A 21,974-nucleotide genomic window follows, 5' to 3' on the forward strand; every position below is an offset into this window, starting at 1 on the left:
ATCCCTGGGATAAATCTTACTTGATCAGGGTTTATTATTTTTTTAATATGCTGCTGGATTTGGTATTTTTTGAGTATCTTTGCATCTGTGTTCATCAGGGATGTTGGCCTGTAGTTTTCCTTTTTTTGTTGCTTTCTTATTTGGGTTTGGTGTTAGGTTAATCCTGGCCATGTAAAATGAATTAGGGAGAATTGTCTCCTTTTCCATGTTTTTTTTTGGACTAACTTGAAGAGAATTGGCATTAATTCTTCTTTGAAAGTTTGGTAGACTTTGGCAGTGAAGCCGTCCTGTCCTGGACTTCCCTTTGTTGGGAGACTTTTTATTACTACTTTGAATCTCTTCAGTTGTTATTGGTCTGTTTCAGTTTTCTAAATATTTCTTCTTGATTCAATCTTGGTAGGATGTGTGTGTCTAGGAATTTGTGGATTTTCTCTATGTTTTCCGGTTTGTTAGTGTGTAGTTATTTATAATAGTCTTTGATAATCTTTTGTATTTCTCTGGTATCAGTTGTAATGTGTCCTTTTTCATTTGTGATTTTGTTGATTTCGGTTTTCTTAATTTTTTTTGTTGTTATTGCTTAATCTAGCAAGTGGTTTATTGGTTTTGTTTATGTTTTTAAAAACCTGTCTTTTCATGTTGATCCTTTATATTTTTTTTTCTGCCTCTATTTCATTTAGTTCTGCTTTGATCTTTATTATTTATCTTCTAGTAATTTTGGGTTTGGTTTATTCTTACTTTTCTAGTTCTTTGAGGTGCACCATTAGTTCATTTTAAACCTTTCTGCTTCTTTGACATGGGTACTTACTGCTGTAAACTTCCTTTTTAGCATTGCTTTTGCTGTATCCCATAGCTTTTAGTTTTTGATTTTCATTCGTTTCAAAATTTTTTTTTATTTTCTCTTTATTCTTTAATCCTTTGATCATTTAGGAACATGTTTTTAAATTTGCATATATTTATACAGTTTCCAAAGTTCTTCTTTTCATTGATTTCTAGTTTTATTTCATTGTGGTTTCACAAGGCATGATTTTGACTTTTAAAATTTTTTTGAGTTTTCTTTTGTGTCCTAACCTATAGTCTATCCTGGAGAACATTTTATGGCTGTTAAGAAGAATGTGTATTTTGTAGCTGTTGATTGAAATGTTCTATAAATGTCTGCTAGGTCCATTGGTCTAATGTGCAGTTTAAATCCAATATTTCTTTTTCTGTCTAGATGATCTGTCTAATGCTGAGAGTAGAGTGTTGAAGCCCCCAACTGTTATTTTATTGGATCAGATAACACTGGTGCCAAGAAACGGTGCCAGGGAGCCCAAGACAGGCACTCTTAGACTGCCACTGTCACTCCAAGACCCAAAGATTGGCCCAGGGCCAATTTCTCCCTTTAAATTTCTACCTTTAAAATTATTAATTTCTCCCTTTAAATTTAATAATATTTACATTATATGTGTATGTGCTCCAGTGATGGCTGTGTATTTGTTTAGAATTGTTATATCCTTTTGCTGAATTGATCCCTCTATCATTATAAAATGACCTTTTTTGTCTCTCTCTGTCGTTTTTGACTTAACACCTGTTTTATTTAAGTAGAGTTCCTCTTGCTAGTTTCTAGTTTCTGTTTCAGTGGATTTTTTTTATATCCCTTTATTTTCAGCCTCTATACCTTGTTACAGGTGATACAAGTTTCCTGCAGTTGGATCATGTTTTTCTTTGTTTTTCTTTTTTAAAAATCCGTTCAGCCAGTCTGTGTCTTTTAAGTGGAAGGTTTAATTTGTTTACAATCAAGGTTAGTATTTATGTATGGGACTTAATTATACTTAATTTCTTTGTATATAAAATGAGAAGGTTGTCTTAATAATAACGATAAAGTTACTATTATGAAGCATTTATTATAGTATTACATATTAAGCATTTTACATAGAATCTCATTTTATCTTTAGAAAAATTGTATATTCTAGGTGGAAGTTCCACAATTAAACTGAAGCTTAGAGAAATTAAGTAACTTTGTCCAAGGTTTCACAGCTAGTAAGTAGGAAAGCTAGATTTGACTGCATAGCTCATGCTGTTACTCCTTTACAGCTTAAGGTGCTTTTCATTCATCCATCCATTGATTGATTGATTCCGTAAGTGTATACTGAGGCTAATCATGTAGTAATTATTGACTATGTTAAGTACTTTTCATTGTATTTTAATATGATGGGAAGTCACTGAAGGATTATTAGTAGGGGAATGATAGGAGTAGAATTATGTTTTTAATCATTCTGGTTGTATTCTGGATAGTTGAATGTTATAGGAAAGGGATAAGAATGGAAATAAGAAGACCAGTTTGTAGACTATTGCAGTAGTCCAGGTGAGAGTGGATGGTGGCTTGGACTGAAATGGTAGTTGTAGAGAAAGGGATCAGTGGTTGGGGTATGGTGGGGTGCTAGAATTTAAAAATGCTTATAATTAGTAAGGTACAGACCAGACATCAATCAAAATGGATTGTGGCCATTGGACTAGAGTAAGATCTTGATGAGCCATGTTGTGCCAACATTACCCCTCTAGTTATCTATTGTAGGGAGGTCTGAATTATCTCAAGTGAGGAGTCAGGGGAACTAGGACAGCAAGGCTGATACTTGGGTTGCTGAGGTACATCTACTTACCAACAATCATTGAAACATTTATACTTTAACATGTGGAAAGACTGTAATCCCTGCATACCTACTTAATATTCAGTCTGTTTGTGGGTTGCTTGTATGGGGTGTTGGAGAAAGAGGCAACTTAAGAACGGCACCAAAGTTTTTGCCCTGAGCAGCTGGATGAATGGAAGTGCCGTTTATTCAAATGGCAAACACTGGTGAAGGAATTGGTTTGGGAGGAAACTTCCTGATCAAGGTTTTAGTTTTACATGTGTAAAGTTTGAGATGACCCTCTATGGATATCCAAGTGGAAATGGCAAGTAGTAGTTTGAATTCATGAGAGATCATGGGGCTGGACATATACATTTGCGATATATCAGAGTACATTTCTACTCTGATTATGTAGTAGCTTTTTCCCTTCAAAAATCTCTCAGCAGCCCGACACTAACGCTTAAAGTTATAGTGTTAGAAATTCATTTATCCTCTTTGGTTTTTTAAAACTATACATAACCTGTGGAGAAGATTCTTTATGAAAAGGGACTATAAGGTGAATTTATTACACCCTTTAAAAAACAGCTGAGATATACTACCTTGAGAAGTTGCCATATTGATTGAGAAAAGTAATGCAAAGAGAGTTATGGGGAGATGTTGCATGAGATACTAAAGTATGAAGTGGTAGAAGATTTTTCATGGATATATTTTTATAAAAAAAGAGTCTTGCACACATGGCATGTTCTCATTCATATGTGGGAGCTAAAAAAGTTGATGTCACGGAGATAGAGTAGAATGATGGTTACCAGAGGCTGGGAAAGGTTTCGGGGAGAGAGGGATGACAAGAGGTTGGTTAATGGGTACAAAAATATAGTCAGACAGAGGGAATACGTTCTAGTGTTCAATAACACAGTAGGGTGACTATAGTTAATAATTTATTATATATTTCATAGCTAGAATATTTGGAATGTTTACAGCACAAGTGTGTTTGAGGCAATAGATATCCTAATTACCTTGTTTTGGTCATTACACATTGTATAACGTGTATCAAAATATCACATGTAGACCATAAATGTGTATAATTGTTCAGTAGCAGAAATAAAATTAAAAGAAGAGGAGTCTTGCTTAGATGGCCTTAGTGTAGATATTAGTGTTAGATATTTAACACTAAGTGTAGTTGTTTGTGTTTTAAATTAATATTCAGTTTATTAATTTACATTTTAAGTCATTTTGGTTATAGAATACAGAAAGCTTCAAATTAAGACATTTAATTTTTAAAAATGTTTGAGTTATATTTATAAATCTTGTCATTCTATTTATAAACGGATTAATTTAGAGTAAAATAACGACAACATGTAGATTGGGCTACAGACCATTTCTTCTAGTAGTTTCCACAAGTTACATAAAATTTACTAGTAACAAAGATAGGAAGAATTTTGATTATTTTCTTTTTTTGTGTGGAAAATTAAGTATTTTAGAGTACAGAATTGAAATCATTAGAAGCTTATTTTCTGTATTAAATAGCAATATTTTGTTAAATAAATTTAATTATTAGTGTTAGTATTTTACAGATGCTGTAACAAATTATCACAAATTTGGTATCTTAAAACAAAATACATTTGTTAATCCCTTACCATTCTGGAGGTCACAAATCGGAAATCAGTTTCACTGGGCCAAAATAAAGGTCTTAGCAGGGTTGTACCTCCTTTGGAAGGTAAAGGAGATTATCTGTGTCTTTGATTTTTTTTCCAGCTCCTGGAACTGCATTCCCTGCATTCTTTGTCTCCTTGCCTCTTCCTCTATCTTCAAATCCAGGAGTACAACATCTTGCTTTGATAGTCACATTGCTTCCTTCTGCAGTCAAATCTCCCTCTCTTATAAGGACACCTGTAATTATATTTAGAGCCAATTTAGATAATCCATGATAATCTCTCCCAAATTTCAAAATCCTTAATTTAATACATCTGTAAAATTCCTTTTGCCATATAAGGTAAAATCCAAAGCTTCAGGTGATTAAGACCTGGATACCTTTATTCAGCCTACTGGAAACTTGCTCTGCAGTATTTTGCTTTAATTCAGGTTTGATAAATATATTGGTGATTTAAAAATATACCCAATTTTCAAGATTTTTTCATGCCATCGTTCTCTATCAAACTCTTTTCCAAGTAATACCCGTATATTACTTGACTGCTTTCAACTCTGTGCCTTTGGTTGGTGGCCTGTTTTTAATGTTTTATGTAGAAATAATTTTAAAGTTTTAGAAAACTTATTATACAAGAATAAGAATAGTACAGACTATCTGAATGCCCTTTCCCAGATTCACCTATTAACATTTTACTCTATTTGCTTTGTGTGACTTACATGTTAAAATCTATATTTCCTTTTATGAAAATAGATACAAAATTTATACCAATAGATGCATTATATATAATTTCTATATGATTTCATGTCTTTTCAGTTAAATTATAGATTGGCAAACTTTTCTGTAAAAGGCCAGGTAGTAAATATTTTTTACTTTGCAAGTTACATGGCTCTGTTGCAGCCACTCAGCTCTGCTAAAGCAGCCATAGACAATACTTAACTGAATGACCATGGCTGTGTTTTAATAAAACCATTAAATGATTTCTAAGTTACAGTGGTTAAATTAAAAAAGAAGTTCCTTTAATATTTCTAATTACTAAGGAATAGTTCACAGTCTTTTCTCACTCAGAAATAATAGTTTTCTATAGCTGATTTAAAATATTATCATTATCAAAGACATAATCTGAGATACTTCCTAGTTTGTACCTGAAAAATACAGATCCATACAATGTAAGCATTGAAAAAAATCTTGAAGATGAATCAACTAATACCTGGGTGAGTGAACAAATGAAGAAATGAAAACTTTATGGGCCAATATTTCTTAAATCAGACTCTGCTTGGGAGTTTTAAAATTTTGTTATTAAATGATAATCTAAAACTTTTGATATAAGCAAATTGAAGATTCACTGTCTGATCTCATAATTGAGTAGTGCCACTGTATTGTAATGCCAGCAGTTGTGTTGATAATTTAAAGTTGGGATTAAGTATCACTTTAATTATTGTAGGCTAAAAACAATACAACTGAAGTGTACTAATACTTTTGTGACAAGTGAAGAGTAAATGATTATATGCCATAGTATATGAATTTAAAAGATTTGTAAAAAGTGGGTTGAAGAAAAATGGTGGGAGAGTTATGTTGTCAAAATAACATAGGTATGCTAAAATTATATTAAAAGGGCGCTGTGAGAATTAGTATCATTTTTAACTTGGGACCCATTTACTTTAAGCAAAACAGTATCATTTATCATATTCAGTAAATATTAGTTTTATAAATTTGCTTATATATAATTTATAAATGTATGTTGGTTTTGTGCTTATAAAAGAAATTTAACCATAGGAGTTTATGTCTAGTATTTGAGAATTTTTTAGTTTCATCACAATTAAAATAATTTGTGAGCCCTAAAGTTTGATGAAAATATATTCCTTTAGCAAGCCGGGCGCGGTGGCTTACGCCTGTAATCCCAGCACTTTGGGAGGCCGAGGCGGGCGGATCACAAGGTCAGGAGATCGAGACCACGGTGAAACCCCGTCTCTACTAAAAATACAAAAAATTAGCTGGGCGCGGTGGCGGGTGCCTGTAGTCCCAGCTACTCAGGAGGCTGAGGCAGGAGAATGGCGTGAACCCGGTAGGCGGAGCTTGCAGTGAGCCGAGATCGCGCCACTGCACTCCAGCCTGGGCGACAGAGCCAGACTCTGTCTCAAAAAAAAAAAAAAAAAAGAAAATATATTCCTTTTAGGAGGATTCCTTCTATTATGTTTGAGAAACACTGATGAGGAAACCAAGACTTATAAGTAACATCATGAATATGGATAGGAAAAAGGCTGTGTTTTCAATTTCATAGGATTTGAAATTATTCTGCACTGATTTAATAATTTTTATCTCATGCATAATTTTTATTTTATGATGGATAATATTTTTTTCTTTTTGAGGACTCTCTACTGAAGCAGACTTTGGCTGTTCTTAAAAATAATGCTAAGAAAAATTTAATCGTTTTTATATTTGTTTAATAGTTAATAATTTTTAAACTTTAATTTTTAAATGCTTTTACTTCCACTATTTAAAAAAAATAAATATTTATTATAACCCTTGGTAGTAGATTATCATATCCATTTCTGTAGATGGAGGCTTGATGATGAAAGAGGTAAACATACTTGCCTGACAGAACTGATATTTGAGTACACTGTTTTCTATTTTAATACTCTTGTAGCATGCTAAAGTAAATCTGACATTTTATATTATTTAAATAATTCTTTAAAATTGTGAAATTTATTTGAACATCCAAGTTCGATTGTGAGTATATGACTTTTTTTGCCTCCAAGCATTACATTTGCTGTATTACTCTTGTACATTATATTTCAGATAATTTATTATATATATGTTATATTTGTTAATATGATAAACATTGAATTCTTAAATTCTCTTAATCCATATATTGTATTTCTATAATCTGAGGGCTTTGTTTAATCTAGTGTGTTGTTTGATTTTTTTTTAATAGGTCCTGATTGTTCTTTGAATGTTCCCTCTACTGAGTCTTACTGGATTCTGCCAAATGTTAAACCCTTCAGTCCTTCTGTAGGTCGGGCTTCACATAAAGCAGTTTTACATGGGAAATTTATGTGGGTGATTGGTGGATATACTTTTAACTACAGTTCTTTTCAAATGGTCCTAAAGTAAGTATTTATTTTCAGATTCTCGCTATTTTTTAAGCTGGATTTTTATCCAAAATGTCTTTTTAAAAAAAATTGTTGTCCAAGCGTAAAAGTGGTTATTTTTGTGGTAGTATCTATTTGCTAATGAGACTGATTTGTGAATATATGAACTCAATATGTCCATAGCTAAAGATTTGTCATTGTACATAGAAGTTTGCTTCATATAGAAATGTTATTACCTCTCTAGAGTGCTTTTAATAAATTCTGAGTAGAAAATATTAACTTCAAATACAGGCAGGCCTTACCTATAATGGATAAAATGAATCATGCCATCTTTTTTTTTTAATCAAGTATAATCACATATAAAAAAATCCTCTCAATTTGTTCTGTAAATTTTACCTTACCGGAACTTTTACTTTGTATGTACTTTACAAGCTTTCACTGGGAGAACAGTTCTGGTATTATGAGAGAGATGATTGATTTACTGTTGGCTCAACAGATTGTTCTCTGCATGATTGAATAAGGGGAATCATATAGATGGTAGCTTTATCTAATTTCTTTTTCAGCTAATGATTATTTTTTATGAACTGTTTAGTAATAGAATAAAAAAGGTAATAGGGACAATCATTTGATGTTTAATGTTCTTTCCAGGGGTGGTGTTCATATTATGTAACAACTGAATAGCTTGGGCAACAAACAATCAAAACTTGCCCTGGACAGTATACCGTAATGGTGTATACCCAATAGGATTGCCAGATTTAGCAGATAAATATACAGGATACCCAGTTAAACTTGAATTTCAGATAAAAAAACAAGTACATTTTTAGTATAAGAAGGCCCTTTTGCTGTATGTATATTTTTGTTTTTTACAAATTTTGCATGGGTCATGCTTCAACAAAAAAATTGTTTGTTGTTTATCTGAATTCAAATTTAACTGGGTATCTTGTATTTTATCTGCCAACCCTAACCACTGAATATATTAACCCTTGTAATTAGGAAAATTTCAGAAATTCTCTAAGAGGAGATTGCTTTAAAACTATGATTGAATGTGACTGGAATTAAATTAGAAAATCGAATAAATTCTGGAGAGAAGGAGGGAGTTTTATGTAAGTATTTAAGTGACAAATTAGAATTTTTTAACATATGAAGAATAAAATACAGAAGGAAGAATTGAAAGAGAGTTAGTGGGATTAAAATGAATTGTTAAGATAAAAACCTGAAGAAATAATGATATTTAAATGTGAAAATTAAAAGGAAATTAACTATGTTTAAAGAAAATGAAAAGTCTGTGAAAGTAGAGTTGAACTTTGAATTAAATTGTGATTTTCCAAAGCTGAGTTTGTGAAGACAAAGAGCAAAATTGTCAACAAGGAAGTTTGTAAATTTTAAGTTTATGTTCTTTGCAAGATGAGTAGCATATTGAAAATTAAATGATGAATGTTATTTGATATTCTTTTAAATTTGTATATTTTCTATTGGAACCAGATAAACTATTTAAGCCAACCTTTTTTTTGGTCTGAAATCTGGGTATTTTGGTTACAGTGTTTATATAGATTTGTTTATATAAACAAATGAGGTATCAGAGTAGAATAATTGTGTTGCTGTTTTCACAGGTTAGAGAATACTTTTCATCATTCTGAATGTAGTTCAATTGTAGGTAAGGATAACAGCTTTCAGAAGTGATAGGATCAGTCATAACTTGATTTAATCATCTTCTATAGTGGAATTTAATTGGGGTGGAAATGTTACATTTTAAGACAAATTGTTCACTAAATATAAAAGGTCTGTGCTAGTGTCTATTAAATTAGAAAGACTTTTACAGAATATGTATACATTAACATTAATGAAAATTAACATGTATTCATGAGGATAGCAAACTTTTGAAAACACTACCTGCTTGATGCTTGGGATATATCATTGGATATAACAAATGCCCCTGTTTTTGTAAAGTTAGTGAGGAAAGGCTGGCAATGACCAAAAAAAAAACCATAATTACCAAAATAATTTATAGATATGAACATATATACATATAGAGACATAGATGGGATGGATGAATGGATAGATATAGATAGATAGTAGGGGTAGGTAAAGCAGGAGGGCCAAAGAAGAGGGAGTTGCAATTATCAATGTAATAGTTAAGGTAGGCTTCATAACAAAGGTGAGAAATGAGCAAAAACTTGAAGGAGATCAGGGGATTGCAGTTATTTGTAGGCACAGAAAAGAGCCAGATCAAAGACTTAAGATAGGAACTCCTTGAGTTGTTTGAGGAACAACAATCAGGCCCATGCAATTTGCATGGAATATATGAGAGGGATACATTAAATTAGAGTGATAACAGAGGAGAGATACAGATCATGTAGGATGTTGTAGATCTTTTGGGAGTTGTGGGAGGGTTTTGAGCATGTGTTGATCCCTACTTTAAAAGTGTTACCATGGCTGTTTATTGATGATATACTGGGGATTAGGAGGAAGAGTAGAAACAGAATTTGAGTTAAGATGAAATTATCAAGGGAATGCATTCTAGGTAGAGAAAAGGACCAGGAACTGAGCCTGAGGCACCACATCACTAAGAGGTTGTGGAGAACAGGGGAAGCCATCAAAGGAGACTGAAAAAGAATGACTGGTGAGATAGGAAAACCTGGAGTACAGTATCTTCAAAGGCAAGGAAAGACAGTATGTGAGGATTAAGGAATAATTAATAATGTCAAATGCTGACGATTATCCAGGTCAAGGAAAATGAAGACTGAAAACTGGTCATAGATTTAGCTTGAGGAAATTGACCTTAACAAAAGCAGTTTTACTGGAGTGGTGGGGTTAAAAGCATGTCTGGAGTTAGTTTAAGACAGAATGGAAAGTGGGGTGGGGTTGGAGGTAATAAAGAAATGGAGTAGCTTAAGGGAGAGTGTGGTCAAGAGTTTTTTCTTTTATTATTAATGGTTTATAACACCATGTTTGTGTGCTGATGGCAAAGATCTAGTAAGACAAAACATGGTGATGTAGGAAAGAGATCTTGTGCTCAAGGAAGAAGAATCACTTGCTATTCTTGGGCTCATCAAACTGCAGAGTAGGGGCTCAGGGCCTGGAAGCTAAGAATTTTTTCTTAGCATTTTTAGTTTTTGCTTTTTTTCTTTTATTTGAGACAGGGTCTTGCTCTGTCATCCAGGTTGGAGTGCAGTGGTGTGATCATGGCTCACTGTAGCCTTGACCTCCTGGGCTCAGGTGATCCTCCCACCTCAGCCTCCTGAGTAGCTGGGATTACAGGCACGCGCCATCATGCCTGGCTGATTTTTAAATTTTTTTTGTAGAGGCAGGGTCTCCCTATATTGCCCTGGCTAGTCTCTAACTCCAGTGCTCAAGTGATCCTCCCACCTTGGCTTCCCAAAATGCTGCGATTTCAGGTGTGAGCTACCATGCCTGGCCTGGATTTTGTACTTTTAATGGGCTGTGAAAAAAATGAAGAATATGTGAGACCATTGTAGCCCACAAAGCCTAAAATATTTGCTGTCTGGCCCTTTACAGAAGTAGTTTGTACAGCCCTAATTTATGATAACTTGGAAAGCAGTATGTTGGCTGCAGATACTGGTAGATGAGTGGACTAGTGGTGTGAATCTGTGGAAGTTATGTTCTGATTATATTTCCTCATTTGTATCATACACATTTATTTTACAACTCCAAGGTAGGAAATAAACAATGCTGCAGACAAATTTGGTAACCCTTACCTTTCTTGTCAAGGGGCACTTGGGCACTTCCTTGCCTTTCCTAATTCATTGAAGGAAGAAAGAGAAGTGGGGAGATAACAATTGATAGCAAGCTTCTTAACTTAAAACAGGCCCCTATTTCTTGGCTGGATGCTTGCTTTTATATATTTTAGCAAATGGAGGAGATTTGAGCATAGAGTATAAGCATTTGAGATTCATAGTTTGGGACTTCTGTTTTCATATGTATTACACCAGTAGAAAAAAACACAAATTTTCTTTTTATGTTACATAATCCAACAGTAACTTATTTTTATGGAAGCTTCTATACTACCAAATTCATTTTATACAATCTTAAAAAAATCAGTAAACAAGCTATATTTGTGCATAGGAAATAGATGCTTATTGATTAATTTATATAATGCTAAGATAAGTGTGTGGGTATGTAAAGTAGCACAGTCATTATGGTAAACAGTGCAGAGGTTCCTCAAACTGAAAATAGAATTACTATATGATCCAGCAAACCCACTGCTAGATATGTAGCCAAAAGAAAGTAAATGAGTATATCAAAGCGATATATCATGTTTATTGCAGCACTATTTACAATAGCCATAATATGGAATCAACATGTGTCCATCAACTGATAAATTGATAAAGAAAATGTGGTATATATACACAGTGGAATATTATTTAGCCCCCTCCAAATGAAATCTCATATTTGCAGCAATATGGATGGAACTGGAAGTCATTTTAAGTGAAATAAACCAGGCACAGAGAGACAAATATTGTGTGTCTTCACTCAAATGTCAGAGCTAGAAAAGTTGATTTCATATAGGTGGAGAGTAGAATGGTGGTTACCACAGCATGAGAAGGGAAGCGGGGAGAAGGAGACAGAGAAGTTGGTTAATGAGTACCAAAAAGCAATTAGATAGAAGGAATAAGTTCTAGTATATGATAGTAATGTAGGGAAATTATAGTTAACAATTTATTATATATTTCAAAATAGCTAGAAGAGAAGAAATGTTATGCTCCCAACACAAAGAAGAGATAAATGTTTGAGGTAATAGATATTCTAATTACCCTGATTTGATCATTATACATTCTATACATATATCAAAATATATGTATAACATATACGTACAACTTAAATTTGTCATTAAAAAATTTATATAAGTATCAGGCCAACTAAAAAAAAAAGGAATAAAAATAAATACCTAAAACAAATGGAGAAAATTTTCAGCTGTTTCCAAGAAGGAAACCTGGCTTTAAGAAAAAATTAAAAAATACAGTCAGTTCACTATTGTTTAGCTTAATCAATTGATTGAAATTATTAAAGGCAGTTGGACAATTAATTCCAGTAATAAATATCCTAGTCAAGTTAATGTATATTACACATTTAGGAGATTGAATCCTAATTTAGTGTAGGTACATCTTGAATGAGTCTTTATTAAAAATTTCTAATATGGCACATAAATTATGAATCTAATAGTTGTAACTCTTTGAATTTAATGAGTACTTGGACACAAGTGAATAAAAAGCATGTGAAAATTAAAAAAACAAAAATGAATCTTAGCTTATGAAGTTATTTTTTTTTCTTGCTTTTAGTTACGATTTAGAAAGCAGTATATGGAATGTAGGAACTCTATCAAGGGGACCTCTCCAGAGATATGGACACTCTCTTGCTTTATATCAGGTATGGCTCCTGCTTTTTAAATTTTAATCAGATTTTGTTTCTGATAGTTTACTAGAGGGTAAAAATTACTAAATCTCAGATTTATTTCAAACATTAAATGAGAACAATAGATTATATGGGTCATAATAACTTGAGATACCACATACTCTTATGCTTTTAGTAAAAGAGTAGATTTTAGAACAATCCCCCATATGACATGTAAAGAAATGAAGACTGAGTTTTTGTCTATTACTTTATGCCTAGTCAATCACTTAAAGAATTATGGCAAAATACATGTAACATAAAATTTACCATTTTAACTATTTTTAAGTATAGAGTTCAGTGGCATTAAGTACATTGACATTGTTGTGTAACCATGGCCACCATTATCTTCAGAACACTTTTCATCTTGCAAAACTGAAGCAATAACTTCTCATTCCGCTCTTCCCTTATCCTCTTGAAACGACCAATCTACTTTTCGGTCTCTGTGAATTTAACTGCTCTAGGTACCTCATGTAAATGGGATCGTACATTATTTGTCCTTTTATGACTGATTTGTTTCCCTTAGCACACTATCTTCAAGGATCATCCATGTTGTATCATGTGTCAGAATGTCCTTCCTTTTAAAGCTGAATAAATATTCCATTATGTGTATATACCACATTCTGTTTATCCATCCATCTGTTGATGGACACTTAGATAGCTTCCATCTTTTGGCCATTGTGAATAATGTTTCTATGAACTTGTGTGTACAACTATCTGAGTCTCTCTTTTCATTTTTTTTTTTTTTGGTGTATACCCAGAAGTGGAATTTCTAAATCATATGGTAATTCTATATTTAATTTTTTTTTTAGCACTGCCATAGTGTGTTTCACTATGACTGCATCATCTTACATTTCCATCAGTAGTGCACAAGGGTTGCAGTTTGTCCACAGCCTTGTCAACACTTATTTTCTGTTTTTGTTTTTTTGATAATCGACCTAACGAGTATCTCACTGTGATTTTGACTTGCATTTCTCTGTTGATTAATGATGTTAAACATGTTTTCAAGTGCTTATTGGCTATTTGTATATCCTCTTTGGAGAAATGTCTATTCAGGTCTTTTGCTAGTTTTGAATTGGGTTGTTTTGTTTGGCTGTTGAGTTGGAGGAGCTCTTTATATATTATGGTATTAACACTTTATCAGAATATGATTTCAAGATATTTTCCCCCTTTATGGGCTGTCTTTTCACTTTGTTGAGAGTGTCCTCTGATGCACAAAATTTTTAATTTTGATATAGTTTAATTTATCTATTTTTTCTTTTGTTACCTATGCTTTTGTGTCATGTACAAGAAATCATTGCTAGATCCAATGTCATGAAGCTTTTCCTCTATATTTTCGCTTAAGAGTTTTAAAGTTTTAGTTCTTAGGTTTAGGTTTTTGTTGTATTTTGAGTTAATTGTGTCTGATGTAAGGGTCTATTTTCATTCCTTTGCATGTGGATAGCCAGTTTCCCCAACATCATTTGTTTAAGAAAAACTGCCTTTTTCGATTAAATGGTCTTGGCACCCTAGCTGAAAGTCATTTGACCATATATATGAGGTTTTTTTTTTTTTTTCTGGACTCTCTATTTTATTCTACTGATCTATATGTCTGTCTTTATGCTAGTACCATACTATTTTGATTACTGTAGCTTTTTAATAAGTTTTGAAGTTAAGAAGTGTAATACTTCCTACTTTGTTTTTATTTTTCAAGATTGTTTTGGCTATTCAGGGCCCCTTGAAAGTCTATATGAATTTTAGGGTTGAGTTTTCTATTTCTGCAAAAATGTTGGGATTTTGACAGGGATTGTATTGACATTAGTTATTTTTATGTATTTGTGGGATTCATAAATTTAGCATGATTAAAATGACAGGACCCTTAATTGGTGTTCATTTTGAATCAATAAAAATTCATGTATTTTGTGGCCTTTGGCTAGGCCGTCTAAATATGAATTTATATGTTTTCTGTGCTGTTTTAAAAAAATTGGAAAGCATGGGAGCAGTATAAAGAACAAACTACCACCTGTTTATCCATACATTTGTGTGTTTTAAAAGTAAAATAAAAATATTTCTACATATGAAAACATATAGATACATTTTTTGTCTTGTTTTATTTTTTCTTTATTTCCCTTTACTGAGATATAATTGATATACCACACAGTTCACTCATTTAAAGTGTACAGTTCAGTGGTTTTTAGTATATTCAGAGTTGTGCAACCATTTGTTGCATATTTGTGTAAGATTTCAGAGTTGTGTAATCATTTTTAGAATATTTTCACCACTTCATGAAGAAACTTTGTACCCTTTAGGTATCACCTCAGACTTCCTCATCTTCCCTAGCCTTAAGCAGTCACAAAGCTACTTTCTTTCTCTATATATTGGTCGATGCTGGACATTTCATATAAATGAAGTCATATACTATGTATTTGATGATTACCATATTTCACTTAGCGTAATTTCAAGGTTTATCCGTGTTGTAGAATGTATCAATACTTCTTCATTTCTTTTTATGGCTAAATAATATTACATTGTATGGATATATAACATGTTTATTTATCGGTTGAGGACATTTGACTTGTTTCCACCTTTTGGCTGTTATGAATAATGCTACTAACAACATTTCTGTGTAAGATTTTGTCTGGACATATGTTTTCATTTCTTTGAGTATATACATAGGGGTGGACTTACTGGGTCAAATTAGCTTTTTGAAGAACTGACAGAATGTTTCCCAAAGCTGCTGCATCATTTTACATTCCCACCAGCCATATATGAAGGTTTCTATTTCTATACATCCTTGCCAACACTTAATAGTATCTTCTTTTTTGATTATTGCCATCCTAGTGGGGTGAGGTGTTATCTCATTGTGGTTTTGATTTGTATTTCCCTGTTAACTAATGATGTTGGGCATCTTTTTGTGTGCTTTTTGGCCATTTGTATATTGTCTTTGGAGAAATGTCTATTCAAGTCCTTTGCTCATTTTAAAATTAGGTTGTCTTTTTATTATTGAGTTGTAAGAATTCTTTATATGTTCTAGATGCAAGCCATTATCAGGTATATAATTTGCAAATATTTTCACCCATTTCGTGTGCTGTTTTCACTTTCTTGATGTTATCTCTTTAAACGCAAAAAATTAGACTTTATTTTGATAAAGTCCAATTTAGCTTTTTTCCTTTTATTGCTTGTGTTTTGGTGTCATATTTAATAATTCACTGCCAAATCTCAGGTCATAAAGACTTAACCCAATTTTTTTTCTTTTAAGAGTTTTATAGCTTTGATTCTTGCATTTAGTTGTTTGACCTATTTTGAGTTAAGTTTTGTATATAGTATGCAGTAAGGGTGCAAGTTCTTTTTTTTTTTTTGCATGTGACTATCCAGTTCTAGCACCATTTGTTCACAAGACCTGTTCTTTTAATCTTTGAATGGTCTTGGTACTCTTGTCAAAAATCAATTGGCCTTAGATGTATGGGTTTATTTCTGGACTCTCAGTTCTATTCCATTGATTTATCCCAGTATCACTCTGTCTTGATTACTTTTTTTTTTTGAGACAGAGTCTTGCTCTATCACCTAGGCTGGAGTGCAGTGGTGTAATCTTGGCTCACTGCAACCTCCGCCTCCTGGGTTCAAGCGATTGTCCTGCCTCAGCCTCCTGAGTAGCTGGGATTATAGGTGCCTGCTACCACGCCCAGCTAATTTTTTTGTAGTTTTAGTAGAGATGGGGTTTCACCATGTTGGCCAGGCTGGTTTTGAACTCCTGACCTCAAGTGATCCACTTGCCTCAGACTTTCAAAGTGCTGGGATTATAGTCGTGAGCCACCATGCCCAGCCTATCTTGATTACTTTTGCTTTGCAGTAAGTTTTTGAGAAGTGTGAGTACTCCAGTTTTGTTCTTTTACAAGAATGTTCTGATGTTCTGCATCCCTTGCAATTTCATATCAATTTTGGAATCAATTTGTCAGTTTCTACAAAGAAGCCAGCTGAGATTTTGATAGGGATATGTTGAATCTGAGATCAGTTTGGAGAGTATTATCCTCTTAATCAATTTAGAGAGTATTATCTTAACAATGTTAAGTCTTCAGACCCATAAACATGGGATGTCTTTTCATTTATTTATATCTTTAAAAAATTTATTTAAACAGTGTTTTGTAATTTTCAGAGTATAAGTTTTGGACTTCCTTTATTAAATTTATTCATAAATATTTTATTCTTTTGGATGCTTTTGTCAATGTAATTATTTTCCCAGTTTCGTTTTGGGTTGTTCATTGCAAGTGTATAGAAATGCAATTTACTTTTTGTTAGTTGATCTTATGTTCTGTAATATTGCTGATTCATTTATTAGCTCTAAGTGTTTTTTTTTAATTTTTAAGGACTTTTCTATATACAAGATCAGATCATCTGCAAATAGAAATATTTTACTTCTTCTTTCCAAGCTGGATGTCTTTATTTAGTTTTTGCTCTAGCTGGAACATCCAGTATAAAGTTGAATATAAATGGCAAAAGCAGGCATGCTTATCTTGTTCCTGACCTTAGGGAAATGTATCTAGTCTTTCACTGTTAGGTATAATGTTAGCTGTGGGTTTCCTTAAATATCTTTTGTCAGGTTGGAAATTTTTTTTTCTATTTCTAATTTGTTGAAATAATGATAATTTACATCATTTATTTCCATCATATACATTTGAAATAATTTGTGTAATTTAAAAGTTCTACAAGGATTTACCAAAGGTGAACTGAAGGCATGTGGTGTCTGTCCATAGCCATTAGAAATGGTAACAGAGGTGTACTCTATGTGATGCACAAATGTGATATGCCTTTTTGGTGAAGAGCACTTGACGAAAACAGTGCATAACTGAGAATAGCACAAAGCAGTACAAGGAGATGGTAAAATTCAAACGTAACCACTGGGGACTCAGATGATTCGAATATTGAAAAGACTATGAGTAACATTAATCAGCAACTTAGTTTGTTACTTTTCAGTTATATGGGAGGAGTACATTATTCTTTGTTATAGGACTACCTCACCCATAAATTTTAAGTTCTTGATTAGCTTATTGTGTTTTCCATTCTTAAAGCCGTAGTTTAGTGTTCTCTTCCTGTATGATAATTAAAAGTATACTTAATTGAGTATATAAAGTAATAGTTAAAAAATATATTTTAAAGTAGCTTTTTGAAAGCTTTGCTCTTCCCCCCTTTTTGTATATAAAAGCATTAGTTGTCATTATTCATGTGTTCTTATTACTTTTTACAAATAAGAACAATGCCTTATGCATGTTGTGAGCAATTACTAAAATTTTATGTAAATTTAACCTTTATTTTTAATTAATATGTGTTAAGATATAACATTATTTTGTCTATTAATATATGTATTTTAATTTACAGGAAAACATCTTTATGTATGGAGGCAGAATTGAAACAAATGATGGCAATGTCACAGATGAATTATGGGTTTTTAACATACATAGTCAGTCATGGAGTACAAAAACTCCTACTGTTCTTGGACATGGTCAGCAGTATGCTGTGGAGGGACATTCAGCACATATTATGGAGTTGGATAGTAGAGATGTTGTCATGATCATAATATTTGGATATTCTGCAATATATGGTTATACAAGCAGCATACAGGAATACCATATCTGTGAGTTACTTAAAAATTGTAATTTCTTTATTGATTGGGAATGTTTTTCTCTTTAATAAAATCTTCATATTAATTTAGTCAAAATGGTGAGTTATTTGAGATTGAAATTATAAGCTGAGAATTGGTAATTTTTAATATAAACTTTTTTGATTATGTTATATTTTGTTCTTTAACATTTAAGGTTACCTTTCTAACCAAATGAGGGGAAATATTACATAATAGTCTCATTTTCTAAGATTTGTGAATTTTTAAAAAAATATGTGAAATTCCAGTAGGTGGTGCTATTTCTTTGGATTTTATTTATGAACCAAGCAATGAAACTATCCCAATCTCTTTACTATGCATTGCATGATTTCAAGATTTTTCATTTTGAGCATTCTATTTCTAATCTTACTGCTATATCTTTATGTATGTATTACTTCTTTAAAGTCAGCTTCTCAAGGATAGTCTGCTGGCTTCTACAAGAGATTATTATCTGTTACGTGAAGGTGACTAGGGCAATCTGCATGTGAGTTTCTGTACTATACCTTTACTCCTTTTTGTTTTTCTGGTACTTAATTTTTTTGAATTATTTATAACATTTTTTAAAACACTGGTAACCTTTTTTTATTGTTTTTAGTTTGTTTACAAATATATACCCCATGGTGGTTATTCAGATTCAAGAAAATAATTCTTTTCTGGCTCTGGCCAGTATTATGAACTCAAATTCTTGGCTCTTTTGTGTATGGACAACTATATATACAACTATTTAGAGTCCTTGTTCAGACTTAATGAGAAAACTCGTTTCCTGACCGAGACTCCCCTTCAAAATATTCCACTGTTTCCCTTGCAGTCCTTTCAAGTGATGGCTGTTTTTGTTTACATATTCTCAGTACAGCTGGGTTGAAGGTGGGTTACATATCCCCTTTACTTCTTGTTGCCATTTTCACTCTATTCTCAATTCCTCCTCCTTTAAATTGCCTGGCTTTGACTCTTACATCATCAGAATATAACACCTATTACTTCACCTTCCTGCACTCATCTTTTGCTCTCAGATGGCTGTGTTTTATTTCTTGAGGATTTTAGTTTCTGGCTTACTGTCACTGTGTCCAGAATACATAAGGCAGATATTTTTATGTTGTAAATATGCACTTAAGTACTTCTCCTACCTGGCCTTTCAATTTCTTGATCTAACAAAAGATTTTGTTTTCCATCCTCCTTGAGCCACTCTCTCCATTGTTACGTTCCAGACCTTGTTATTCCAGTACAATGAGTCCATAATTTCCATTTGAAATATCTTACTTTTCAAGTACCACTGATCTCTCCAGCTTACTATTTCTAGTGCCCACACTCTGATAATTCTTTGACCTTACCAGAGCCTTTAGTCTGTTGAGACTATCAGTTCTTCCACTCTCTCACTCTTTTTTGTCCATATTTCTAACGCTACCTTTTTTATCTGTACTTCTAACCCTACCCATACTTCTAAACCTACCCAGCTTTAAATTTCATAATTACCATTCTCAAGTTGTTTTTTTTTAAATGATGTCTGGTACTTACTTAGCTGTAAGTTTACAATTACTCATGTCAAGTTGGCCCTTAATGACATCTGAAACTTTTGCCAGTCTAGCTTGGTCTCTCTCCCAGCTCTCCTGGATGACTATTTCATACCTTTTCCTCTCTCCTCAAGTTTCAGACACTTCCTTCTCTATCATCACTCTCAATTGATGACCTTAGTTCTTATTTTACTGAGAAAATAGAAGTAATCAGAGGAGAATGGCTATTGATGGGAACACATTGGAGGGTAATGGTTAATAAGCAATGCTACGTTGAATACGCTTGCTTACATACATTATTGTCATAACAAACTTACGATAATGTTGAGGCAGACGTGTGGCTGAGTTATTCCAACTTTTGAATCAGTTAACAGATGTTCTATGTAGAAAGACAATTTTCTGATTTTGCTATTAATTTTTGGTTTTATAGTGCTGAGGAAATGTTGTTGGTATTATTTCTACTTTTTAAATTTATTGAAATTTTCTTTGTGGCTCAGTTTTCATAAATATTTGATAGGCACTTGAGAAGAAGATAAATCCAATAATATCAAGGTATGGAGTTTGATATTATTTATTTATAATATTGACTTTAGTGATTATATTGTTAGGCCTTCTATTACTGACTTAGTATTTTTTGTTCTTGATCTATCTTGCTGTGAAAGTTGAAGTAAAATTTTAAAGTGTTAGTCTGTTTTTCCTATTTCTCCATATATATTCTGGAATTTATGTTTTATAGAAGTTGCTATTATAGATATTAATAACTGTTATGTGTTTATTGTAAATTGTATTACTTAATATTATAAAGTGATTTGTTGTTTAATGTTTTCTTGACCTGAATTCTACCTCATCCATTATTAATATTGCCGTTGTTTTGTTTTTTTGTTCAGTCTTTTCCTAGTATACTTTTGCTCATCCCTTTATGGTTATGATTGTTTAGTGTTTTAGAATCACTTTAAAAAAAAATGTATTTCTTACATACGAGAGAGTTGAATTTTGCTTTGTGATTCCTTTTTTTTTGGGTAAATTTCCTGTGCATGTCTTGTATTTTCAAAAGTAATTCTTGCCTTTTTTGTTGATTTGTTTTTAATTACACCTCTTCACACGTTTAGGGCTCCCCTTCCCCTTACTTTGTTTTATTTTTTTGTGGGATGGGTATGGTAAGTTTTGAGATCTGCTTCCATTAGTTTCCTCTATGCTACTTGTTTCTCATCACCCTTTCAGCAATTTTGTGGCTGCTTCTGTTTAGCTCTTTTGGTTGTACTTGATGTTTGTACATTCATACCTAATCTGGACTTTATGAGGAATTTTTTTTTTTTTTACCCTTATAATTTCTCTGTAAATGTAATTTTCTTTTCCTTTCACTTCATCCACTTTCCCCATGTTTTCCTTTTGTTATCTATTTCTTTTTCCAGGGAGGATGGGGGAGATTCAGAACTAAACTGTCACCATGTTTGTCCTTGAAACACAGGTTTTGACTTTTGAAATTTTAAAATGAGTACTTAACTTAGTCTAAAGTTAAGCAATACTCTTATTCTTTGATTAGCCTCCAATTTATAGGATACTGTTTTCCAGTGTTTTAATTATTTTTGTTTTGTTTCAAACAGGATATAATGATAATTATATCATTTTATATTATAAATAAATTAAACAGTAAGTATTACATTTATTTACAGGGGTCAGCAAAAGGCGTTTATAAAGGACCAGATAGTAAATTTCTTAGGCTTTATTGGTCATACAATCTCTGTCACAACTAATGAACTCTGCCTTGTAGCATGAAAGTTGCCATAGGCAATACATAAACAAATGGGCATGGTTATGTTCAATAAAAATTTATTTACAAAAACAGGTGGTGGGCTAGATTTAGCCTTTGGGCCTTACTTTGCCTACACCTGCTCTTAAGAGAGAGAGAGTATGCTTCTAGGGCCCTAGCAACCCTGATCCAACTTAAATTGAAATTTGGCATTTAATTTTTTTTTGGACATTTTATATAGGGAAAATTCATGCCCCAAAGTAGCGTGATATCTAGTAAATGGCCCAAAGTTCCCAGGGGGAACAGTTGTTTTGTTTATGTGGAACCAAGGCTGAAATAGA

At 32.6% G+C, this 21,974-nt stretch overlaps 1 protein-coding gene across 9 annotated transcripts in view; it reads left to right on the forward strand.

The window, feature by feature from the left end:
• Nucleotides 1–21,974, forward strand: part of ATRNL1 (attractin like 1) — an 842,049-nt gene that overhangs the window by 50,467 nt on the left and 769,608 nt on the right. For 8 of the 9 annotated variants that reach the window (XM_045362239.3, XM_074002848.1, XM_005566518.5 and 5 more), the window contains exons 6-8: nucleotides 7,181–7,355; nucleotides 12,635–12,722; nucleotides 18,096–18,351. The exons of the other annotated variant lie outside the window; for it this stretch is intronic. In XM_045362239.3, the coding sequence (XP_045218174.1) occupies nucleotides 7,181–7,355; nucleotides 12,635–12,722; nucleotides 18,096–18,351 (519 nt within the window). The remainder of the gene's footprint in view (nucleotides 1–7,180; nucleotides 7,356–12,634; nucleotides 12,723–18,095; nucleotides 18,352–21,974) is intronic. 9 annotated transcript variants of the gene reach the window in all.

Source organism: Macaca fascicularis, chromosome 9 (genome assembly GCF_037993035.2).
Source record: "Macaca fascicularis isolate 582-1 chromosome 9, T2T-MFA8v1.1".
Taxonomy (NCBI): Eukaryota; Metazoa; Chordata; class Mammalia; order Primates; family Cercopithecidae; genus Macaca; species Macaca fascicularis.